The 22,403-nt window shown below is 35.5% G+C and overlaps 1 protein-coding gene across 1 annotated transcript in view; it reads right to left on the bottom strand.

The window, feature by feature from the left end:
• Nucleotides 1–286: 286 nt before the first annotated feature.
• CENPF (centromere protein F) overlaps nt 287–22,403 on the bottom strand; it is an 84,360-nt gene continuing 62,243 nt past the window's right edge. Inside the window, 7 exon segments of the mRNA XM_021007830.2 lie at nt 287–1,088; nt 6,946–7,133; nt 9,121–9,603; nt 11,359–11,521; nt 13,831–13,992; nt 19,565–19,741; nt 21,068–21,220. Coding sequence (XP_020863489.1) covers nt 882–1,088; nt 6,946–7,133; nt 9,121–9,603; nt 11,359–11,521; nt 13,831–13,992; nt 19,565–19,741; nt 21,068–21,220 — 1,533 coding nt within the window. The 3' untranslated portion in view covers nt 287–881.

Raw genomic sequence — 22,403 nt, forward strand, 5'->3', positions numbered from 1 at the left:
TGCCTGAGGTCGGATTTGAACTCAGGTCCCCTGACTCCAGGGCCAGTGCTCTGTCCACTGCACCACCTAGCTGCCCCAACAACCCTTATCTTAATGAAAAACCAATTTAGGAATTTTTTCTTAGGAAGTGACCTTCATATGATCATTATATCTGAATAATATTATCTGAATATTATCATTTGATAATCTATTATCTGAATAATAACAGGATTTCTAAGCATTCTCACACACAGTCATGTTTCTCCATTTCCCACGTCAGGAGTCAACAGAAAGAATGAACTATATATTTCCACAGATAATGTATTTTTTTTATTTTTAATCATTTACGTTAGCTATAGACACTTCAAAATCATAATTTTACTATAAACAAACTACACCTATCTTTTACTTACTCCTAAAATACATGGTTTTCTTTTTATTTATTCAGGTGGACATATGGCTATTACAATTCGTTCCTCAAAATCTCTCATATGTCTCCTGATACAGACTAAAATTACAATACATATTTTTGGTACTATTGGTCATTTTAATGAATATAACATAAAATGTGTTTTGTAGGTTTAATGCCTCATTCCCTATTTAAAGTATTTTACAACTTTTTCCACATAACTTCATACAGGACTATTTACATTACTGTACACGGAGGAACAACAATGAGAATGATATGCAAAAGCAATACAATTGTTCTTCTTCTAACATTTCCCATCTAAAAACGCGCGCGTATGCGCACGCACACACACACACACACACACACACACACACACACACACACACACACACTCGACAACTGCAAGACAACTAAACAAAAACCTCTTTGGGAGGCCTTTTATAAAATGTTCTTTAATTTGTATGGCACTCATACTACAGAAACCCTTTAAAATTCACTGAACCCTACAGTTTTCTTCTTTGTTTTGTTCAGGAACAGCATGTTTGCTTGGGGAACGTCTGACTCGCTTGGTTCTCACACTCTCTTTAGGGATGTCAGCAGAAGGTTTTTTTGAAAGATTATTTGCAGAAAGAGGAGATCTTGTGGTAGGCTCTGTGGCTGTCACAAGGGATTCCACTTGGTGCTGATGGACATCTTTTGCCTACAATAGAAACATCTTTGTTTTAATAATTTGGTTTTAATGACTACAAACATTTCTACAAAATTAAGAACAAAGCACAAAAATAAACAACTAAAAACTGTTAAACGCTTTCTATGTAGAACTGTATGTGTTGTTTCTCCTTTCCTGAGGCATAAGATTTTATTTATCAGGGAAGAAATTAGGAGAAAAGTACAGCATAATGGAGTAGGCAGCATAGTAATGGGACAAGCCCAGGACTTAGTTATCAACTGACTTCATCAGAGTTTGATTCCTGGCTTTCTCTGCCAGTCAGTATAAGCCATCCAGAATACCCGACTCCCAAATCCAGTGCTGTTTTCATTATCCAATGCTGATGATAATATATTTAAACTCAAAACTCTAATGATTCTCTTCAGTGATTTACAAAGAATATACAAAAGACATGCCACCTGACCTCAAAGTACAATGTTCTTCATTTGTTGTTTATTAAGATATTTGATTAAACATTGGCAGACAGACAGCTGCCTGATGACAGTTCACAGAAAGAGAACTTCTCCCCAGTGTACTCAATTAGAACTTGCTTCTTAAAATTCATTTCAAACATTTAACATGCATACGTATTTTGTTAGGTTTGCAAGCTAGAGTTCAGATAAGACATCCTTCTGTCCTCAGGGAATTCCTAGTCTGACATAAAAGCTGATAGTTGAAAAGAATTGTTGAACAGATGAGAGGGATAGAGGTATTAGATGGGAAGAATTAGGGCTACTCATGGACCTTATGAGAAAGAAAAAGCAATAATATCAATAAAAGCTACATATGATTGAAGTTGAAGGCAAAAGGAAAAAGCTAGTCCCTAGCCTATATGCTTTACACATAGTTTGCTAATAAACTACAATTTACACACAAAGATGATGACAAATCAAACCAAGTAATTTAAAAATCTTCCTCTGCTGTACAACTGCAACCAGTTTTTAAAACAGGCAAAACAGGCAGAACATAAACTATGTAGTTTATGTAAAGTGGTTAACAGTTTTGTTAAAAGACACCTCAGTAGAGGCAGTGTGGTGTGGTGGGAAGAGCATTTAATTTGGAATCAGAGGACCTAGGTTCAAATTTCTGGCTCTGACACTCCCTCAGTGACCTTGCCAAAGATACCTCTTAGTTGCCCAAGTAGCTTTAAATCAATTATTCTCTCTCACAAATATGGCAAGGACAGACTCCTTAACCAAACACAGAATACAGGGAGTAATCTCAAAAGAAAAGAGAGACAATTTTAATTACATAAAACTGAAAAGTTTTTGTAGGAACAAAATCAATGCACATATATTTAGAAAAGAAGTGATAGATAGGGAGAAAATATCTTTATATAAAAAATCTCCAATTAGAGACTGATATTTAAGATATATAGGAAATTTCAACAAATACACAATCGCAAAAGAAGTAAACAGTTCAGAAAAGAACTACAAACTGTTATCAACTATATGAAAGACTGCTACAAATCGCTAACAATAAAAAAATTCTAAAAACAACTCACACCTAGCAAACTGGCAAGGATAACAAAAGATGGAAATACTCAATGCTGGAGGGAAGACAAGAACACTAATACACTGCTAGTGGAGATGTGAAGGGGTACAACCACTCAAGAAAGCAATACAGAATCATGCTTTAAAAAAAAAAGTGATCAAAATGTCCACAGTCTTTGAGCCAGAGATCCAATGGAAAGGTATATAACCCAAAGAAAAGACAGAAAGATATATCCCATACACTCCAAAATATTCATAGCAACACTGTTTACAGTTTCTTGCTACCAGAGCATCCAACTGAAGAATACTGTAGTACAGGAATACAGTGAAAAACGATTGCATCTTAAGAAACAGCAACTATTAGTAATTCAGAGAAGCATGGGAAGATTTACATGAACTGATGCAAATTTAAGTTACTACCTAAATGACTACAACAATATTAATTGAAAGAACAATTTAAATATGGGCCCCTAAGAAGTGAGAAAAATTCCCTCCCTCATTTTATTTTAGTGAAAAATGTTATATAAATAGTTGGTTGATTTTTCTGAACTGTGTTTTATGTTTTGTAAAAAGGGATAGCTAGACAGGGAAAGGAAAGATGGACCATATTCAGAAAGAACTATTAAAAACAACAGGAGTAATAAAAATAAAATGAGGGATCCCAATCATTACTCAACAGATGCAACACAATCTCAAGCTTTACCAAAAGTAATGTGGATCACCAAAACTACATTGTTATCAACTTCAGCCAGCTACAGAGCCAAATCCTATGCTACATTTATGCTGACTTCTCTATAATATTGAATCATGACCAACTTAGGAAATTATGGTCTATAATTGATTAAAGATTGCATTTTAGGTTTGTTCCCCATAATGATCAATTAGCTTTACTATACTTTTTTTCAAATTCAACATAAAAGACACTTTACTCATCACAATAGAGAATATTTTGTAGTGTATAGATGGCAATATAAACCTATTCTGCCCCAGGCTAAGAGGAAGGAACAATTTAAACCATATGCTAAACTCGTGGCCAACAGTGAGTCAGGACTGTCCAGTTTCATAGTAAGAGAAAACTATAGAAACATATTCATTAGATTCTTATTTGAGTATTCATTACTAAGGAAGTTGTTTAAGAATAAACTACTGAACTTGAAAAGACATAGCCCATCTTTGATCATCTAAGAGCTGCTACACTTATTAGCTTATATCACAAACTCAATATTTCACTTTTTAATTAACTTGCTCTGATCAATTCTCTACAAAAAATTAAACAGAAAGCCAAGAAGGGCCAATTTCTAAACTATCACTACATTTTGATAGATATTTAAAAAATAGACACTGATGTATCTTTAAACTTTGCTGTATACTCCACTGTCAGATAAGGCAAGCATTCAGCAATATCTTTTAAAATGACTAGGTAGGAGTTAAAAGCAAGTTTGAATCTGATCAAAGCATTTTTTAAAAGTCCACTTTCAAAAGGATACCTTATCATTTGCATGTTCCATTTCAAATTTTCAATTCAATTCAACAAAATTTACTAAGTTAAATAAATAAATATATATAAAATACCTAGTAAGGCCAAGCACTGGGGATACAAAAACACAAACCAAATGATCTCCACCTATCTAATTCACTTGGCAGCAAATCTGTTGTAACCAGTTATTAATCCTTGGACAGCTGAAAAAGAAAATGATATGGATTGAAGGCCCCCTAGTGTGCAAAGCTTTTTTTCTTAGACAGCAAATCCTAGAAGCCACATTCAAATTAACTTTGCCATCAAGTCTAGACGACACACATGAAAAGAGAAAATTACCATATGGCCGTTTTTCACTGGCTATGCTATTGCTGACATAAACACTCACACACAGATTATATACATATATACACATACATATGTATATATACACACAATATTATGAGAAGGATTAGTAACAAATCCAAGTGACAACTCGATATCAGCTTGGAGTAGTTAGTCAACAACAAGCATTTATATTAAGGGCTTATGACATACCAGGAACTGTGCAGAGTACTAGGGTTAAAAAGAGGGCAGAAAACAGTAAGTACCTGGCCTCAAAAAGTCTACATCACAGACATGGGAGTGAGGGATTAGCAGAGAGATACAAAAATAACTGGGAGCATATAAGGTATATATACAGTTAGATCGTTAACCTGAGAAGGGAAGGTATTAGTGGGAAGGAGATTGAGAAAGGTCTCCTACAGAAGGTGGAATGTGAGATTAGTTTTGAGGGAATCAACGATTATAGTCAAGTCAATAAGCATATAATAAGTACCTACAATGTGCCATGCACTGTGTTCAGGATACAGAGAAACCACCTGTCCTCAAGAAGCTTACTCTCTAATGGGGGAGAAACTTGCCAACAACTATGTTCAAACAAGATATAGACAGGATAAACAGGATAACTGGGTGAAGGACACCAGGAAAGACTTCTTACAGAAGGCAGGGTTTGAGCAGAGGCTTGAAAGAAGGCAGGGAAGTTATAAGACTGAAATGAAGAGGAAGAGCATTCCAAGCATGGGGACTGCCAGTGAAAATGCCCAGGTGAGAGATGGAGTATCTTATGCCAGGAACAGCAAAGAGGTCCTTGTATACAGTATGAAGAGCAGAGTGAGAAGACTGGAGAGGTAGGAAGAGGCTAGGTTATGAATAGCTTCAAAAGTCAAAAGATTTTATATTTGATCCTGGAGATGACAGAGAAACATTCAAGTTTATTGAGTAGGGGAGTGACATGATTAGACTTTTAGGGCGATCACTTTGATAGCTAAGTGGAAGATAGAATACATTAGGGAGAAACAAAGCAAGGAAACTAATCAGCAGGCTACTACAATAGTTAAAGGATGAGGTGACAAAGACTAGAGACAGGGTAGGGGCAGTGCCTGAGGGGTCATACATCAGAACTGGAAGATTGTACACCTAAGCCAATGTCAGCGGATCAGAGAACACAAAGGAGAGTAAACTGTAAGAAAAGGCCTCATTATGAAGAGCTTTAAATGCCAAAGGAAGATGCTATTTGAATCTAGAGGGTAACATTATCGGATCTACACAATAATAATAATAATAGTAATAACAGCCAACATTTATATAGCCCTTTAAAGTTTGCCAAATGGCTTCAATTTGATCTTCATGATAACCCTGGGAGGTAGGTGCTGTTTATTCTCATTTGTAAAATGAGGAAACAGAAGATCATCAAACAGACATTAAGTGACTTGTGCTGGCCATATAACTATTACATCTCTGAGGCAGGATTCAAACTCAAGTCTTCTAATTTCAAGCTCAGTATTCTACCTACTGCACTACCTAGTTACTCTAGAAAAATCACCTTGGCAGCTGAATGAAGGATGGAGTGAATTGGGGTGAGACTTGAGATAAGGTAACAGGGTAGAATTTGGGAAGAAGAGGATTTTTCTTTCTGTTTCTTTCTGTTAAGACTATGGTGAAGATTTCACTTTCTGCTATGACTTAACATGACAAATTCAAAGGCCACATGAAAAAATATACATATCCTGATTTGTGAACATGAAAAACATGGACTATGCTTAATACCTTTACCTATAATGTGGGGTTTTTTTTGCTAGAATTCAATGTTTACAACCCTCTGCAAGTACCTCAATGAGGACAATCACTATTTCCTCCTAGTCAGGAGACTTGTTGGTTCAATTAAAGTGGTGTTTAGAGTACTGAAAAATACTGAAGTAAAAACACTCAGCCTCAAACAAGCAAACTATCAGTGTCTGGGAACAAAGGGAAAAGACACCACCTCAAAGCCCTCACTGTTGTTCAGTTATTTTAAGTCATGTCCAACTCCTCACGGCCCTATTTGGGGTTTTCTTGTCAAAGATACTGAGCTGATTTGCACTTTCCTTCTCCAGCTCATTTTCCAGATGAGGAAACTGAGGCAAAGAAGGTTGGTTAATTGATTTGTCCAGGGTCACATAGCTAGTAAGTGCGTGAGGCTAGATTTGAATTCAGGTCTTCCTGACTCCAGGCCCAGAAACCTATCCACTGTGCCACCTAGCTGCCCCAAAGTCCTCATTACTAACTTAGAAATCTTTTTTTCACCATCTCCTCTGGGAGTTTGAGGTAATGTTATTTCTTATTAACCATTTACACATAACATTGCAGTGTCCTTTAAGGTGAAAAATTTGTCTGTACAATAACAACAGCGCAATGTCTTTCATTAGGCATTTTCACCAGGCTTACCTTTGGTGATTTATTTGCACCATACTATAGTAAAGATCAGACATCAAAAGCTAATAAGCACAGGAGCTGGACAGCAGAGTGCCAGATTCTCCCGTGATTTCAGACGAGATCAGTGTGCACAGCAGTCAGTTACCTTTTGTGATTTGCTGCCACCAGCTGTTGGCTTGGAGGTCTCAGCAAGATTTTCCGACTGTCCTTTCTGTAGATTCAGAGAAGAAGGTGATAACTTCCGTGCAGCAAGACGGGTGCTGGCCCTCGTGGCCAGGGTTGTTCTCCGAAGGACATAAGGGCTTGTTTTTCCAGTGGGGATGTCAGCAAATCCTGTGACACAAGTTTGTTTGTTTTTAAAATATAGCTAGCTTTGATGAGATAGAAATAGTAAGGCTTATTCTAACCCAGAGTTGAAAATAATATTCATCTACAGAAAGGAAACAAAGTTTAGTTTTTAGAAAAAGGTAACTTTCGTGAACATTTCACACTGGCCATAGAACACAGCACAGGCATTCTGATCTAGAGGGACTTTTCATAGAATTCCTCAGGTAAGATTTTCCTTCACAAAGAATTAAAAAGATTATATATGTGTTGTGTGTGAGTGCACGTGCACGTGAGTGTACATTAAGATTCTGACAAAGAACAAGGTAAAAATCACCAACTGAGCCACGTGGATGATTTGCTCTATTTCTTTATTAGCCAATGCCACACTTTAGGTTAAGGTACAGTCAGGGAAGAAAGAAAAAAAAAGCCACAAACTCAAGAGGTCCCCCGTGACTGTAGCATTGACTATCCCCAAAAAACAAGTTGGTAACCTCTAACCTAATACTCACACCACTGAGCATAAACCTGGAGGAGGTTCAAAATACAAAGGTACCATGTACCACAAAATATTCAAAGCAGCACATTTTGTGGAACCAAAAAGCTGGAAACAAAGAGGGTGCCCGTCCACTGTGGAATGGCTGAACAAATTGTGGCATGTCAGCGTAATAAAATATGATCGTGCTATTAAGAATCAATGAATAATTTTCAAAAGGACCAATGAATAGTAGGAATATAAAGAAATATTAGAAGACTTTGTATGAACTAATGTACAGTGAAGAAAGCAAAACCAGAACACAGACATAAATCAATGAAAAAACAAACACCCAGAACTGTGCTATGCACTAGAGATACAAACACAAGGGATGAAATATTCCCTGTCTTCAAGGAGCTTATCTATTAATTGGAGTGCCAATATATGTGTGTATACATACACACACACACACACACACACACACACACAGAGAGGATAACTATGTTTAGAATAAATACAAGGTAGTTAGTGGGGAAAGGGGCATTAGATGTTGGGGGGAGTTGGAATTAAATAGTCATTGTTTTAGAAGGTGGTGCTTAAGCTGCATCTTTAAAAAAAAAAAAAGTTAAGGCCTCAAAGAATATCAGAGACAACAGACAAACTGGTCTTCTTTCTCAGTCCTCATAGCCCATGCCTGGAATGCAATCTATCACTGCCATCTATCAGAATACCTTTTTTCTTCAAGGCTTGTCTTAAGAGCCACCTTCTCCATGAACCTCTTCCTGCTCCCAAACCACCTGTCTACTGTATATAGATTGTAAGCTCTTTAAGGATAGGATTCGTCACTTTTGTCTTTGTATCCCCAGCACCTGTGTATCTGGTACACAGTAGGTACTAAACAGTTATTGGTGAACTAAAAGCCATATTTAGGATTTTCAGCTAAAATGACCAGTTTTCTCTCAGCCACTTGGCCACAACGACGGAGGCATTTTTAATTTTTTTAAAGGTACTTCCTGTGCTTTGATAGATACTTTAAAGGATAAGCTATTTATGAATTATACCTAGGGCAAAAACAAAAGAGAATGTAAAAGGCACAGTAGGGATATTAGATGGGGATATCCCCAATACTCTCACACTGGCACACCTAGTTTCTAAATGACAGGTAATCAAGATATCATTGAGTTACTAGGGCTTATAGGAAGAGTCCCTGGAAGTGCAATTCAAGAGATTAAAATCTGTAGCTTTTTAATCCAAAGCACTATTTTTGTTTAGTTATTCAAATCAACCCACCTTTTCTTGTACTCTGGCATGAAGTTTTAGCTATCACAAAAAAAGAGGGGGGAAAAGAGTATAGGCCAATCTAAATAATCACTTGCAAGCCATAAAGGCCAAATGATATAATAATATCCACAAATGCTCTAGAGACTATATATTTCTGTCAGAGACAGGATTTTATTTCACACATTAGGAAAAGGGGTGGGGGGACTAGGGAAAGAGGTTATTTCAGAAGTAAAGAGTTACCTTTCTTCACCACTTCTGGTAGTCCTTCTGGCTCATATTCAGCGTTCTCCAAGCCTCTGGAGAAGCATGTGGCACCTTTTGGTTCCACTCCTTTTTTGATCCTTTTAGTAAAAGTCTCTGGTGTAGAAGGCACTGATTCTCCATCACTTGCTTTGGCACCACAAGACCTTCGTCTCTTGCTTGAAACTTTACTGTGACTGGCTAATGTCTTCTTTTCAGTAACAGAATGACTTGGAGAGTGTATTGAATCAATTGAGTTTGGCAAAGGAGAAGTCTGAGAGGTAAGTTTTCCTTGCAGAGAACTCAGGAAAGTAACCTGCGCTTCTAACATATCTTTAGTTTTTTCCAGCTTTTCATAACTAACAAGAAGGTTACAATACTTATCCAAGTATTCATCTGTCTCTTTATTTTTTTCTTCAATAGTTTCTTTCAGTTCTTTCACCTCAGCCATCAGTTCTTCTACATTAACATCCGGGGCATTATCTATTTAAAAGGAAATGTCATATCATAGTTCAGTAATTGAAGAGGTTCTAACTGTTAACATAAATCGCTAATATTTAAGCAGGTAACCTTAGAACAAAATTAAAACTATTAGAATACATATTAATACAGATCAGCCAAACCCCTGATTATGCTTGAAAATGTAAACATACTGGCCTGATTAAGTTTGACCCATAGCTAACTCAACATATGATCTTAGCTAAACAAACTAGCCTCAACTCCTAGCAAATATTTTTCCCCCAGAGGTACTTGCAAAGCCTAATTAATGAGTCTGAATTTCATTTCCTACTTTCTCTATCCACGCTTTTTGCTAACAGTGATAATGAGCAATGAAATGATCAAAGAAAGACAGAACAAACATTCCCGACTGTTTCAATAGTAGGTAAGATAGGCCTACCTAAATAATTTATTCACACACACACGCACACACACACACGCGCACACACACACACGCGCACACTCACACACACACTCACACACACACACACACACACACACACACACACACACACACACACACACGCACTTCCTCCTGCAGCCTATTAGCTCAGTGAAGTGCTAAAGGAATATATTCCCCAGTGACCATGGATGTATGTTTGCACAGGTATGTGAATGTTTTAGGAGAAGGCAAACTATCCACAGTAGAGTGATTCCAATCTCGTCATTAAGTGTAAGAGAAGCCTTTATCTACTCACTCCTCCCACACAGGTCACCATATAAAAAAAATTCCTTTGATGTAGTTATTCTTTCAGACTTCGGTCCTTTATCTTTCCCAGCTCCTTGTATCTAAATTTCAGCCACCATGGCCAAACAGTAGCCACATCCTGTCAATTCTGTCTCCACAATATGTTACATGTATTATCTTCCTTCTCTTTACTCCAAGTGCTATTCATCACCTGTCATTAGTCTGACTTGCCCCTTTCCTCAATGGTCTCTCTGCCTGCAATCTCACCTCCTTTAATCTACCTATATTATTTGCAAAGTAATTTTCCCTAGGCACAGGTCTGACCACATTATTCTCATGCTCAAACACCTTCTGCAGTTATCAACAAATAATTTAGCTGCGTTACTTAAGGCTCAAATGATTTGGAACCAATCTCACTTTTCACTACCAAATCACCGTGCCTCCCTTCACGAACTCTACGTTCCAGGCTAACAAGGTTACTAAGTTTACTCCTTCCAACATATACCTTAGTCTGCTCTCTGTGTATTTGGGCAGGTGGTCTTCCATACCTGAAAAATACTTCTTATTCACTTCTACATGTTTACATGTTGAAATCTCCATCCCTTAAGGAAGTCTCCCTTGATAAGAGGATTCTCTCCTCAAATATATATTTTGTACAAACCTTTATCTTACTCATCCATCACTCTCTACTGTGCATTATACTTTCCTATATATGTATATAAAACATGCTATGTTTCCCCCAGTAGGCTGAAAGCTTCTTAAAAGACAGTCAGGATGTGGCTTTTCATTGTTGGTTCCTAGTACAACAGTTGCACAAATTGAAGCCTTAGTAATGTTTGTTAAATCTGAAGGTCATAGTTATTACAACATGAAAAATGGGGTTCCCTCTTAATTGACAGAAAATTTGAAAACAAATTCAGAAGAATATGAATTATTGTATCATTGAATAATACCTCAAAGGGTCATGTGTCTCAAATAATAGCATGTTTCAAAAGTAAGAGCATTCCCTGTTGAAAAAGAATTCTGGTTATTACTCCACTAATTAATGCTACTTTGTTTCTGGTTCTCTTGCAGAGCTTCAAGGCCAGTAATTTCTTTCTGTAATGCTTCCTTTTCATTCTCCAGCTGTTTACAGGTTTTGATCAACAACTGTATTTTTCCTCTAGCATTTTCATTCTCCTTCTTCAACTGAGTTACATATTTTATATTATCAGCCTACAAAACAAAAGCAATTCTAGTTAAAACCTTATACACTTAAATAATGTCTCTGTACACACAGAAAGTGTCTTCAATGGATTCCAACAATAATGAAAACTCACATTTCATGGTTTGCAAATTGCTCCCTTTACAACAGGACTGTGAGATGGGTACCCCAAATAGACAGTATCATCATTCATTTAATGCAGGGAAACTGAAGTCTAACAGATGAGTGAGTTGGATGAGAGCATACTACCATTGTGTGACTAAGGCTTCAAAGCTTGGTCTCTCCACTCCCACCCAGTTCACCTTCTTCTATGCTGCACAGCGTATGCCACTATGCTACCTCACCAATGGTACAAAGCACCAAGAACCATGACATCTTGTACTTTTAAAGACTAGTTTTAGTTCAAATCTAAGGATCCAAAAACACACCAGCAGACTTTTCCAAATTATTCTTCAGCACAAGTCTAAACATTTCACCACCTGGAATTATAAACAGGATGCCATTTGGGGTGTATTTAATAGCTAGAACACTATATATCAAGACGTGAGGGTAGACACAAGTTTTAAGTAGTGTTCCTTTAGCTCTAGATGACTAGAAGACCTCTGCAATCCTTTCTAGCTCTAAATCTATGATTCTTTGACATAAATTAAATATTCGCCACTGGACTAACTATATAACACATATGACTCATGAATGAAACTTCCAGTGATAAATCCAAGAAAATCGTCAGAGGGGATAGGTAAGGAGTGAAGAAAGAGACTATGACTATTTTGTCATAAGGGCCCAAGTTGGAATGGAAAGGAACACTGAGTACTGAACTACCAGTAGAAGAAGGGATAAAAACCTGGGGTCTAGCAAATCTCTGCCATAAGAATCTGGATCAAATGATCTATCCAGAGGAACTGCACTGGGCCACAACTCAAAATCATATACTAAGGAGTGGGAATATTAGAACATGGAAGACTCATACTGATGGGTAATGAGTTTTAAAGCATTTTAAAGCCAAATAATAGTATTATCATGAGTCAGGAACAATAAGCAGGAAAAACTTTCTCAAATTTAAAGCTATATGAAAGTGTAATTATTCAAAAATAAACTGGATGACAACTTGTCAAGAATGCACTAAGAAAATATTCTTATTCAATTAATGATTAAAATAACCTGTGAGGTCCTTTTCTAGCTTTGAAATTAGGTAGTATTTAAAACATTTTTGGGGCAGCTAGGTGCTGCAGTGGATAGAGCTCTGGCCTTGGAGTCAAAAGGACCTGAGTTCAAATACAGCCTCAAACATTTGACACTTACTAGCTGTGTGGCCCTGGGCAAGTCACTTAACCCCAATGCCTCACTTTCTCACACACACACACAAAAACATTTTTAAGAAAAATACCTCATTATTCTGGTTTAAATTCTTATACATCTGAAATTTCAAGAATTTTTTCTTAATATTCAATTCTGCCACTTGACTAATTCACAATAGCCTTCTCTCCAAAGGTGAGGGATGACTGGGTCATTTATTATAATAAATTTTTCACAATTAAAAAATGACTAGATTAGGATTACATGACCTTATCCACTGTCTTATGATGGACCACACATATATATATATATATATATATATATATGTGTATATGTGTGTGTGTGTGTGTGTGTGTGTATATGTGTATATATATATATGTATATATATATGTATATATATGTGTATATATATATGTATATATATATGTATGTATATATATAATATATAACACACATGTATATATATATATATATATATATATATATATATATATATATATATACATATATACACACACACATATATATACACACACACAAATATACGAAAGAGCTGAAAGTACAAGGTACTGACCTGGTTATCTCCATATAAGCCTCAAACACCTAGGATGAAACTGAAGGAACTGACTTAGTAATAGGATTAGCAATAAGGTTATGAGATTTACTGGTATATCACATGCAATCGATCAGGAAGCTCTGTCCATTATCTTCACATTCATCTCCACAACTCCTTAATTCCCTTTCAATGGAACTCGGGGAGAAAGGCAGTCAAAACACGTTTATATATGCACAATTTGGAAAAGATAGATAATCATTTATCGGTCTCTTCAGCAACACAATTCAGCAACACACAATAGTAGCATCTCTGAGCATGAGTTATTATAAAGTAAAGCAAAAAGTGGGGAAACATTTAAACTTCAACTCTGTAAATTCAATGTAAACCAAATACTCATTAGTGTCACTCTTATCATTAATGCCCCTAATATACGTCTTAATATGGGTTGAACATTATCATGGAAAATACCTTGGTTTTCTTCAATTCTTCTAATATCTTATTAGTAGATTTCAGAGAATTAGTTAATTCTTCTTTATTGGACTTTAAAATCTCCATCTCTGACTTGTGGCAACTGAGATCTTGTTCTGTACAAATTAGTTTCTCTTGATATGCTTCAATTTCCATTTGATGCTAAGAAAGACAAAATACAGTACTGGTCAAGTAGCTCAGCAGAGCAAGTTTACATAAAATCTCAGTCAAAACAAAACATTTCATGACCTAGAATTCTGGGCTTCACAATTATACTTTCTACAGTGAAGGTAGAAAATTCTACCTCAGGACCCACTCAGTAAACAGGCAAATGTACATCTTTTTTTTTTTTGCTCAACAAATTAATTTTTATCACTATATTGTGGTAGAGATGTCCAAAATGTATACATATATATGTACAAACATTTATAATCTCTCACTTCCCTATTCAATTAAAAAGAAAAAAAGAAAATCCCTTTAACACACACACACACACACACACACAGACATTGTGATTAAACAAATTCCCATATTATCCACATCCAAAAACGTATGTCTCATTCTACATTTGAAGTCCATCACTTCTCTATCAGGAGATGACTAGTATGTATCATCTTCCGTCCTCTGGACTCAAATTTTATCAGTAAACATACATCCTAAGAGAGGCAGTGCAGTATAGTGGATAGAAACTTCACTCAGAGTTAGGAAGACCCTAACAAGTCCCACTTCCAACCCATAATGGCTGTGTGACTTTGGGCAAATCAATTAACCTTTCAGGATATTCTCTAAGACTACACTTTGAAGAGAAGTTGACAATCTACCTTGGTTAAGAAAATCCCTTGGCTACCTATGCCATTAAAATCACAGTTCTGATCCAAAAAAAAAAAAGTCATAATGGACCATCGATTTAGAGATTAAAGGCACCTCATAGACCATCTAGGGCCATCTGTACCTTTGAAAGGGCAAGAGACTCTGCCATTTAAGAGTAAACTTAAGGGCAAAACGGAGATGCCAAAAAACTCCAAAGGTACAAAAATAAATTTCTTAACTCAATAGTTATTGAATACACTGCTAGAAAGTAGAATATACTTCTTTTGTTGATTATCACAAAGATTTTAACACAGTTCTACAGTCATGGTTTATTCCTAAATTCATGTATATGAATATTCACATGATGTGCTTATATATCACTCAAGTGCATTAAGAATGCATTATTTGACATGTACAGACAACTGTTCCCTCTTAGCAGCATGTCACCTATATAATAATGTGAAGAACAATTCATATAAAGCAAAGCACTTTTCAAGGAGACAGTTTTAAGTTCATCATAGATGTCCAAAGTCTTAAATCAATTATCATCCCTCCTAAAAAAAATCCCTCCAGCAAAAATTTATGTAGCTAATTTATCTAAAGATCTCATATTCAAGATCTATAAGGAACAGATACAGAACAAGAGTCATTACCTAATAAATCAATAGTCAAAGGATATATGACAAAAGGAAGAAGAAGGATGGAATTGGATTATCTGCAGGTATTTAAAGAGCTGTTACATTGGAAAAAGAGTAAGCAATATGATACAGTGAGAGGTTAAAAAAAAATCACTAGATTCAGAGCCAGAGGACTTGATTTTAAATCCCAACTTCTTATTTGTGTGACCTTAAAGAGGTCACTTAACTACATCCTTAATTTCCCTACTCTATGAGAGAAATTAATTTTAATGCTGTACCATTTAATTATTAACAATAATTTGTAACGTTTCTTTCCTGTCTAAAGACTAGCTTAAAGAGAAGTCCTTCCCTAGCTAAACAATGTCATAAGCATTAAAGTTCTGCTCAAGGCATCTGGGTTATGCAATAAACAGGATCCAGTTTGGTTTAGGTCCTTCCCCTAGGGAAAGAGCTCCTATCCTTACTTCTCTTCATTAGAGCTTAGACACAGGAGTGGGAAACCTGTGGCCTTGAGGCCACATGTGGTCCCCTAGGTCCTCAAGTGCAGCCCTTTGACTGAATCCAAATTTCATAGACCAAATCCCCTTAATAAAAAGATTTGTTCTGTAACACTTGGACTCAGTCAAAAGGCCACACCTGAGGACCTAGAAGGACACATGTGGCCTCAAGGCCTCAGATTGCCCACCCCTGGTTAGAGTGATCCAGCTCATGAAGTAGAAACCAAACCAGAGTGAACCTAATTGGGGTGCCCAGACTGCTGAAGAAGACTCATACCTCATGAACAGACCAGAAATGATTGAGAGTGGCTGACAGCTTTTAGTCTACCTCTTCATTAAATGTCCTCCAATCAGTGTTGAGTTTCATTTGTCAGGTAAGTACCCTGCCAGAATGTACACACCTGATTTAAGGTGTTTCAGAGACTCTCTAGAGGACTTTGGTTACTGAAAGAAATCATTGACCATTAATTTATTGATTATTGGCTAGCCTATTTAATAAATTAATTTTTATAACCCAGAACTTTGTCTCTTGGAATTTTACTCACGACATCTATAAAATGAGAAGATCAGAAAAAATGAACAAAATTCTTTCTAGCATTGACTCCTACAGCCCTAAAAGCAATGGGTAAAAAAAGCTAGAGAGACATTGATCTGTCAGGAAAATTTCATAAATATTAAAATTGTTCAAAATTGTACTCACTATCTAGAAAGACAGTAAGTTTCCTATCACTGACACGAGTTAATGACCATCTGTCAATTACTGTAGAGCTATAGGCTGTCAGGTATAGTAGGCTGGACTACACAACCTCTGCTCTGAGGTTCTTTCCAACTCTAAGTTTCTATAGGTCAGGAAAACACAAGTGACTTGGCCATAGTCCACAACTAAGTAGTACTAGAATTAGGACCAAAATCTAGGTCACCTGACTCCACAATCAGGACTCTTCCAATCACACTATTCTATTTCACAAGCCAACAAATCTGGGTGTGATGGAATCCGGAAACCATGAAAAACGAACTAAACAACAAAAATTAAAGAAGGCACCATTAAAACAACAAAAAAAATTTTGTAATTGATACATTAAAGTTCTATCCTTTAAATTAAATTCTATATGTGTACTCCCCAGTCCTAACTTTAATCTCAACCCCAACTCTGCCAAATATATCAAAACCTTGCTCTGATATAGTTCTTAGTGCTCTAGACTAAAAAATAAGCTCAATGGCAGAGCCCACTCCTTTTGGAACTTCTATAACTCAACTATTTAGATAAGGTCAAAGAAGTACTCTACTGAAGAATCTTTATTTTACTGAAGACCTAGTATAACTAAATTACAAGGATAATTGAGTAATATAAAAATTACATCAGCATCTATATTTATGACTTTCAGTCACACATAAATTGGCTTACCAGACATAAATTAAATAGAATTAACTATCCATATTAGTCTTCACAAGTCTACAACATGCTCTACTATGAAAATTTCCTATCACAATAAATACAGTAACATAAAGATATATTAAAACTGAAAGGTACAACAAAAGGTATTTTTATAAGTAATACAGAATAAGCTGGGGGTAGAGGAAGCTTTCACAAAAACAAAAATAAAAGGGACCTCACGTCACTGAAAACTAGTCATCCAGTATAAAATACACATAAATCATCAGCATTCCTGCAAGGGAAATTTTATATTATTTACAGAATTTATAAAAATATGGGGGAATATCAATCACTACATGCACAGGAACTATATGAATCCAACCATAAAATACTCTTTACAGAAATAAAGACAGACCTAAACAAATGAAGAAAGAGTAAATGCTTTTAGTTCATGCCAATATAATAAAGAAGACAAATACTACCTAAATTATTTTTTTTCAGTGATGTACCAATCAAATTACCAAAGGATTATTCTAATACAGCTAGAAAAAAGTAACAGCAATAGTCATCTAGAGGACCAAAAGGTCAAGAATCTCAAGGGAAGAAATGAAAAGAAGTGGTCAAGAAAAGCCTAGCAGTACTTAAACTATGCTAGAAAAAAGATAAATCCTACAAAAAAAAAGGGCAGCTAGGTGACACAGCAGATAGAGCACCAGCCCTGAAGTCAGGAGTACCTGAGTTCAAATTCAGCCTCAGAGCAAACACTTGACACTTACTAGCTGGGTGACCCTGGGCAAGTCACTTAACCCTAATTGCCTCAGAGGAAGGGAAGGAGGAAGGGAGGGAGGCAGGCAGGCATAAATCATCAAAATGATTTCTACTGGTTAAAAAAATAGATAAATCAATCCATGGGACAAATTAAGTATGCAACATGACACAAGCAAATACAGGCAGAGTGTAGTATATCCAAAGATTCCAGTTACCAAGTTGAGGACTCATCTGACAAAAACTGTTTAGAAAACTGGAAACAGTCTGTCAAAAATCTAGTATAGATCAACACCTCACCACATATATAGCAATTTGAACTCTAAATGGGCAGATGAATTAAATTGTTGTTAAGTAAATAAGAGGAATGGAATGAAAAAGAAATTCCCTTTTCAATCTATGGATAGGGGAAAAAATCATAATAAAAGAAATAAAAGGGATCACAAAAGATACAATGGATATTTTATCTTTTAATGGATATTAATCTTTAATAGATATTAAATTTATTACATAAATTTAAAAGGTTTTGCACAAATAAAAGCAGTTAGAAAAGAAATAACTGGAAAAATACCTTTATCTGCTGAAGCTCTTCATATCCAAGAAACAAAACAAACGAAGGACATTTATCAAAGTCAAAAAATGTGGACAGGCAGTTCTCAAGGGAAGAAATTAAAGCCATGTGAAAAAAATGCTCCAAATTACAAATAATTAGAGAAATTAAAATTAAAGCAACTCTGAGATTCTACCTCACACCCATCAGAGTGGCAAAGATGACAACAAAGAAAAACAACAAATGTTGGTGCAGCTACAGTAAAATAAGCACACTAATGACCCACTCATGGAACAGTTGTTAAAGCCACTCCAGAAAGCAATTTAGAGCTATGCTCAGTTATACCACTACTAGGCATATACCGCAAAGAGATCAAAGTGGAAAAGGATCCACATGTACACAAATATTTATAGCACTTCCTTTTACAGCAGCAAAAACTGGAAATTAAGGGGGTGTGCTGACCTTTTGAAGAAGTGAAGAAGACCTCAACAAATTATGCTATGTGAATATACTCTTACTGCACCATAAGAATGATGAAATAAGACATTTTCAGAGGAAACTGGGAAGGTTCCTATGAACTAATATAACAGAGAGTGAAGTGAGAATAACTTACACAAAAACTATGCTATTTTTTAAAAAAACAACTTTAAAGGGCTTTAGAATTCTGATTAACGTAAAGACAAACCACAATTTCACAAGAACAAAGATGAAGCACACAAGCCAGCTCTTTTCAGAGATGGCAGAGTTAAAACAATGAGTTAAAATAACACATTTTTTTGGTCTTGGCCAATAGGATAACTTGGCCAGTACGACTTGACTATACACATTTGTTAGCTGGAAAAATGATAAAATTAAAAAACAAAAACAAGTAGCTATCCAGGTTTAACTGGAGACCTGTAATAAGGAAAGTGACCAATCCACTTCATTTTTAGACGGCTTTGATTATAAGGAAGTTTTTACCTACACAGGACTAAATCTGTCTCTCTATAACTTCCACAGAATACTATAATAGAAAGCAATAGTATTACTCTATCACCGCAGAAGGGGTTAGGCCACAGTTCTCTGTATATGTCATATCCCCCTAAATGAAGCTTTTTACCTTTTTGTTTGCTTCCTTGAGTAAAGTTTCACATTTCTTATTGGCATCCTGAAGCCTACACTGATAATCTGATATTTCATTTCTTGCTGTCTCTTCTCTTTCCTTCAGCTCTTTTTGTACACAATCCAAACTCTTCTTCAGTTCACACTTTTCCAGGATTAGCTCATCCAGTTGTATCTAAACGCAAAAATGTTTGAACATTTTATCATTTTTTGATAAAACTTTTTATTTTCTTTTTTTAAAAAATGAAAAAACATAAGTAAATGCTCACGAAATGTTAAGTTCTGAAGGGGGAAAAATTATCTAGGAACATGAATAGAATCAAATAGTATGTTATAGTTACAATTTTTAAAAAATGATATTAAACCTGAACTAGTATTACATGTCAATTAATATATCACAACACAATATTTTTACATTATTTTAAGTATGCACCAGAGGAAGCTGTTAGCTAAATAAACATGAAAGCAATATGGCTATATTAGTGAGCCATGGATAATTTTCTTCAATTTAATGTTCATCATCTACCTTGACATCTTAGTTATTTCTTCTTAGTGGCTTTGAATAACTGAAATAATAATATATACTGATATGTTCAAAGTTCAGAAACTTCAGTGAACTTAGAAAACTGAAAAGCTAATTCAACTTCCTTTCAAATTGTGTCTTTTTGCAGGAACTTGACACTGTCAGAGAATTAGTGGCCCCAAATAAGGAAATTTCTGAGATAATCTTAACACTCTAACACATTTTAATTCTCAAACATTTTAAACTGAAAGCCTACATAAAAATGTTTTATATACTTGTCTAAATATAATTTTAAACTTTTCAGGATGACTCGAGGTCATTATAAACACCAGAATTGCTCTTAGAAGCTGTATTATGTATGTACAACTACTTGCCCCTAAAATAAATAACTCTAAAAAGCAGTACTTTCATAGCTGTCTTTTTCTCCTTCACTGTCAGTGACCTCTGTGTCTACCCCTCATAGTACCCTAGCTTTTAACCTGAATTAAGCAGAGAAATTTGCTAATTGATTACTGAAATTGTGTGAAAAATAAAATGTCTTATCAATCAAGACTCCTCTAAGAATTACTGGGCTTTATTTCACGCATGATCTTCTGAACACTTATTTGGCTATTCCTAAGCCTTCTTTCATTTACTTCTCCTAGCCTTCTAGAGGGGATGAATAGTAAATAATAAAAATAACAGCCACTCAGTAGGTGATACTTATCCACAACATTAAGATTTACAAAGCACTTTATACTCATTACCTCATTTGAGCCTCACAAGAACTCTTTTAAGCATATCTGAGAGATACCATTATCTCCATTTTTTAAAAGGAGAAGATGAAGTCTGATTACTAGATGGATTAGATATCACTGTATTTGAAAGCAAAGGTTTCAAAGATGTTCAATATACCATACAAGGCCTCCTAAATAACAAAGGTGGCTTTATTAATTTGAAATCATTTAAATGTAGTCACTATTTCAGAGAGCAACTTACTTTCCTCTTCTCTGCTTCTGCTTCTCTACTTTTTACATCATCAGTAAGCCTGTTCTTCTCTCCAGTATATTCTTCTTGCAACAATGTCATCTTTTGCATCATCTCATTCATTTCCTTCTTTAGCAGAGATTCATTATCTGTCACTTTATTTATCTGAAATAGAATTTTTTATTAACCTCCCAGATATTGTTTAGCTGACATGTGGATTTTTAACCAAATTAACTACTTCTCTACCACATATTCTGGGTAATTACTTTAGCCTTCAAAATGCAATGTAACTTGATAAATTCTCACCTCATTAAACCATCCTAATAATTTTCAACATCCACGAAAGCATTCTTTCCTTTGCAGTGAAGATTTAACAGAAAACAACAGAGAGGGATAAGGTCAAAGGATACTACCAAGTCTTCAAATCTTTCACAAACATACTATTACGAATTAAAACCTAAGCAACATTTAGGAAAAGGATATGAAAAAATAATGTATGAAACAGATTCTTGGATTTGATCAGGTCTAGATTCATGCTAATCCCCATTATATGCTATCTAAAAGAAGCATCCTTGCTAGAACCTGTTAGAGTGCTACTTTTATGTACACTTAGCTTTAAGATGAAAGAGTTTAATCATCTCTAAAATAACAGCTATCTCAGGCTAACAGTATAAAAAAGCCCCAAAGTACTTTAATAAAAAGGACTGTTCTGCATAAGTAAATTTTCTGATTTACTATTGTGTGTTTTAACCCTTGCTATTACGGGGGAAAAACTATTATATGTCTACTGTGCATCCATGGCACTGTGCTAGTCACTGGTAACATAAAAATGAAAAACAATATAGCCTTGTTTTCAAGTACTTTACAATATTTTAGGGGGTCAAAGAAACATTTACACAAGAAAGTAGGTTGTAAAGAAGAATGTAAAAAAAGTAAGGGGAGATTAAAAAGAAAAATGCTATTAAAAATATAAGGAAGTAAGGAATACTTCCAGCAAGGTAGAAAGAAAGCAAAAGAATACATCTATATAGCTCCTATTACATGCCAGCCACTATGTTAAGTGCTTTTTACAAATATTATTTCACTTAATCCTCACAACAACCCTAAGAAGTAGATGATTTATTTTCAATTTACTGTACAAGAAACTGAGACAAACAGAGGCTAAATGACTTTGCCCAGGGTCACATAGCTAGTATCTTAGGCCAAATTTGATCTCAGGTCTTCCTGACTCCAGTCCCAGGACTCTACCAACAGCTGCCTCCAGCAAAGGGGTGTGTATGGTAGAAGGGAATTGGGAGGGAAAGGTCACACTGACAAAAGTTTTATTATGGAAGTGCTAACACAGAGT

This window comes from Phascolarctos cinereus, unplaced genomic scaffold (genome assembly GCF_003287225.1).
Source record: "Phascolarctos cinereus isolate Bilbo 61053 unplaced genomic scaffold, phaCin_HiC Scaffold_5;HRSCAF=322, whole genome shotgun sequence".
In the NCBI taxonomy this organism is placed as follows: Eukaryota; Metazoa; Chordata; class Mammalia; order Diprotodontia; family Phascolarctidae; genus Phascolarctos; species Phascolarctos cinereus.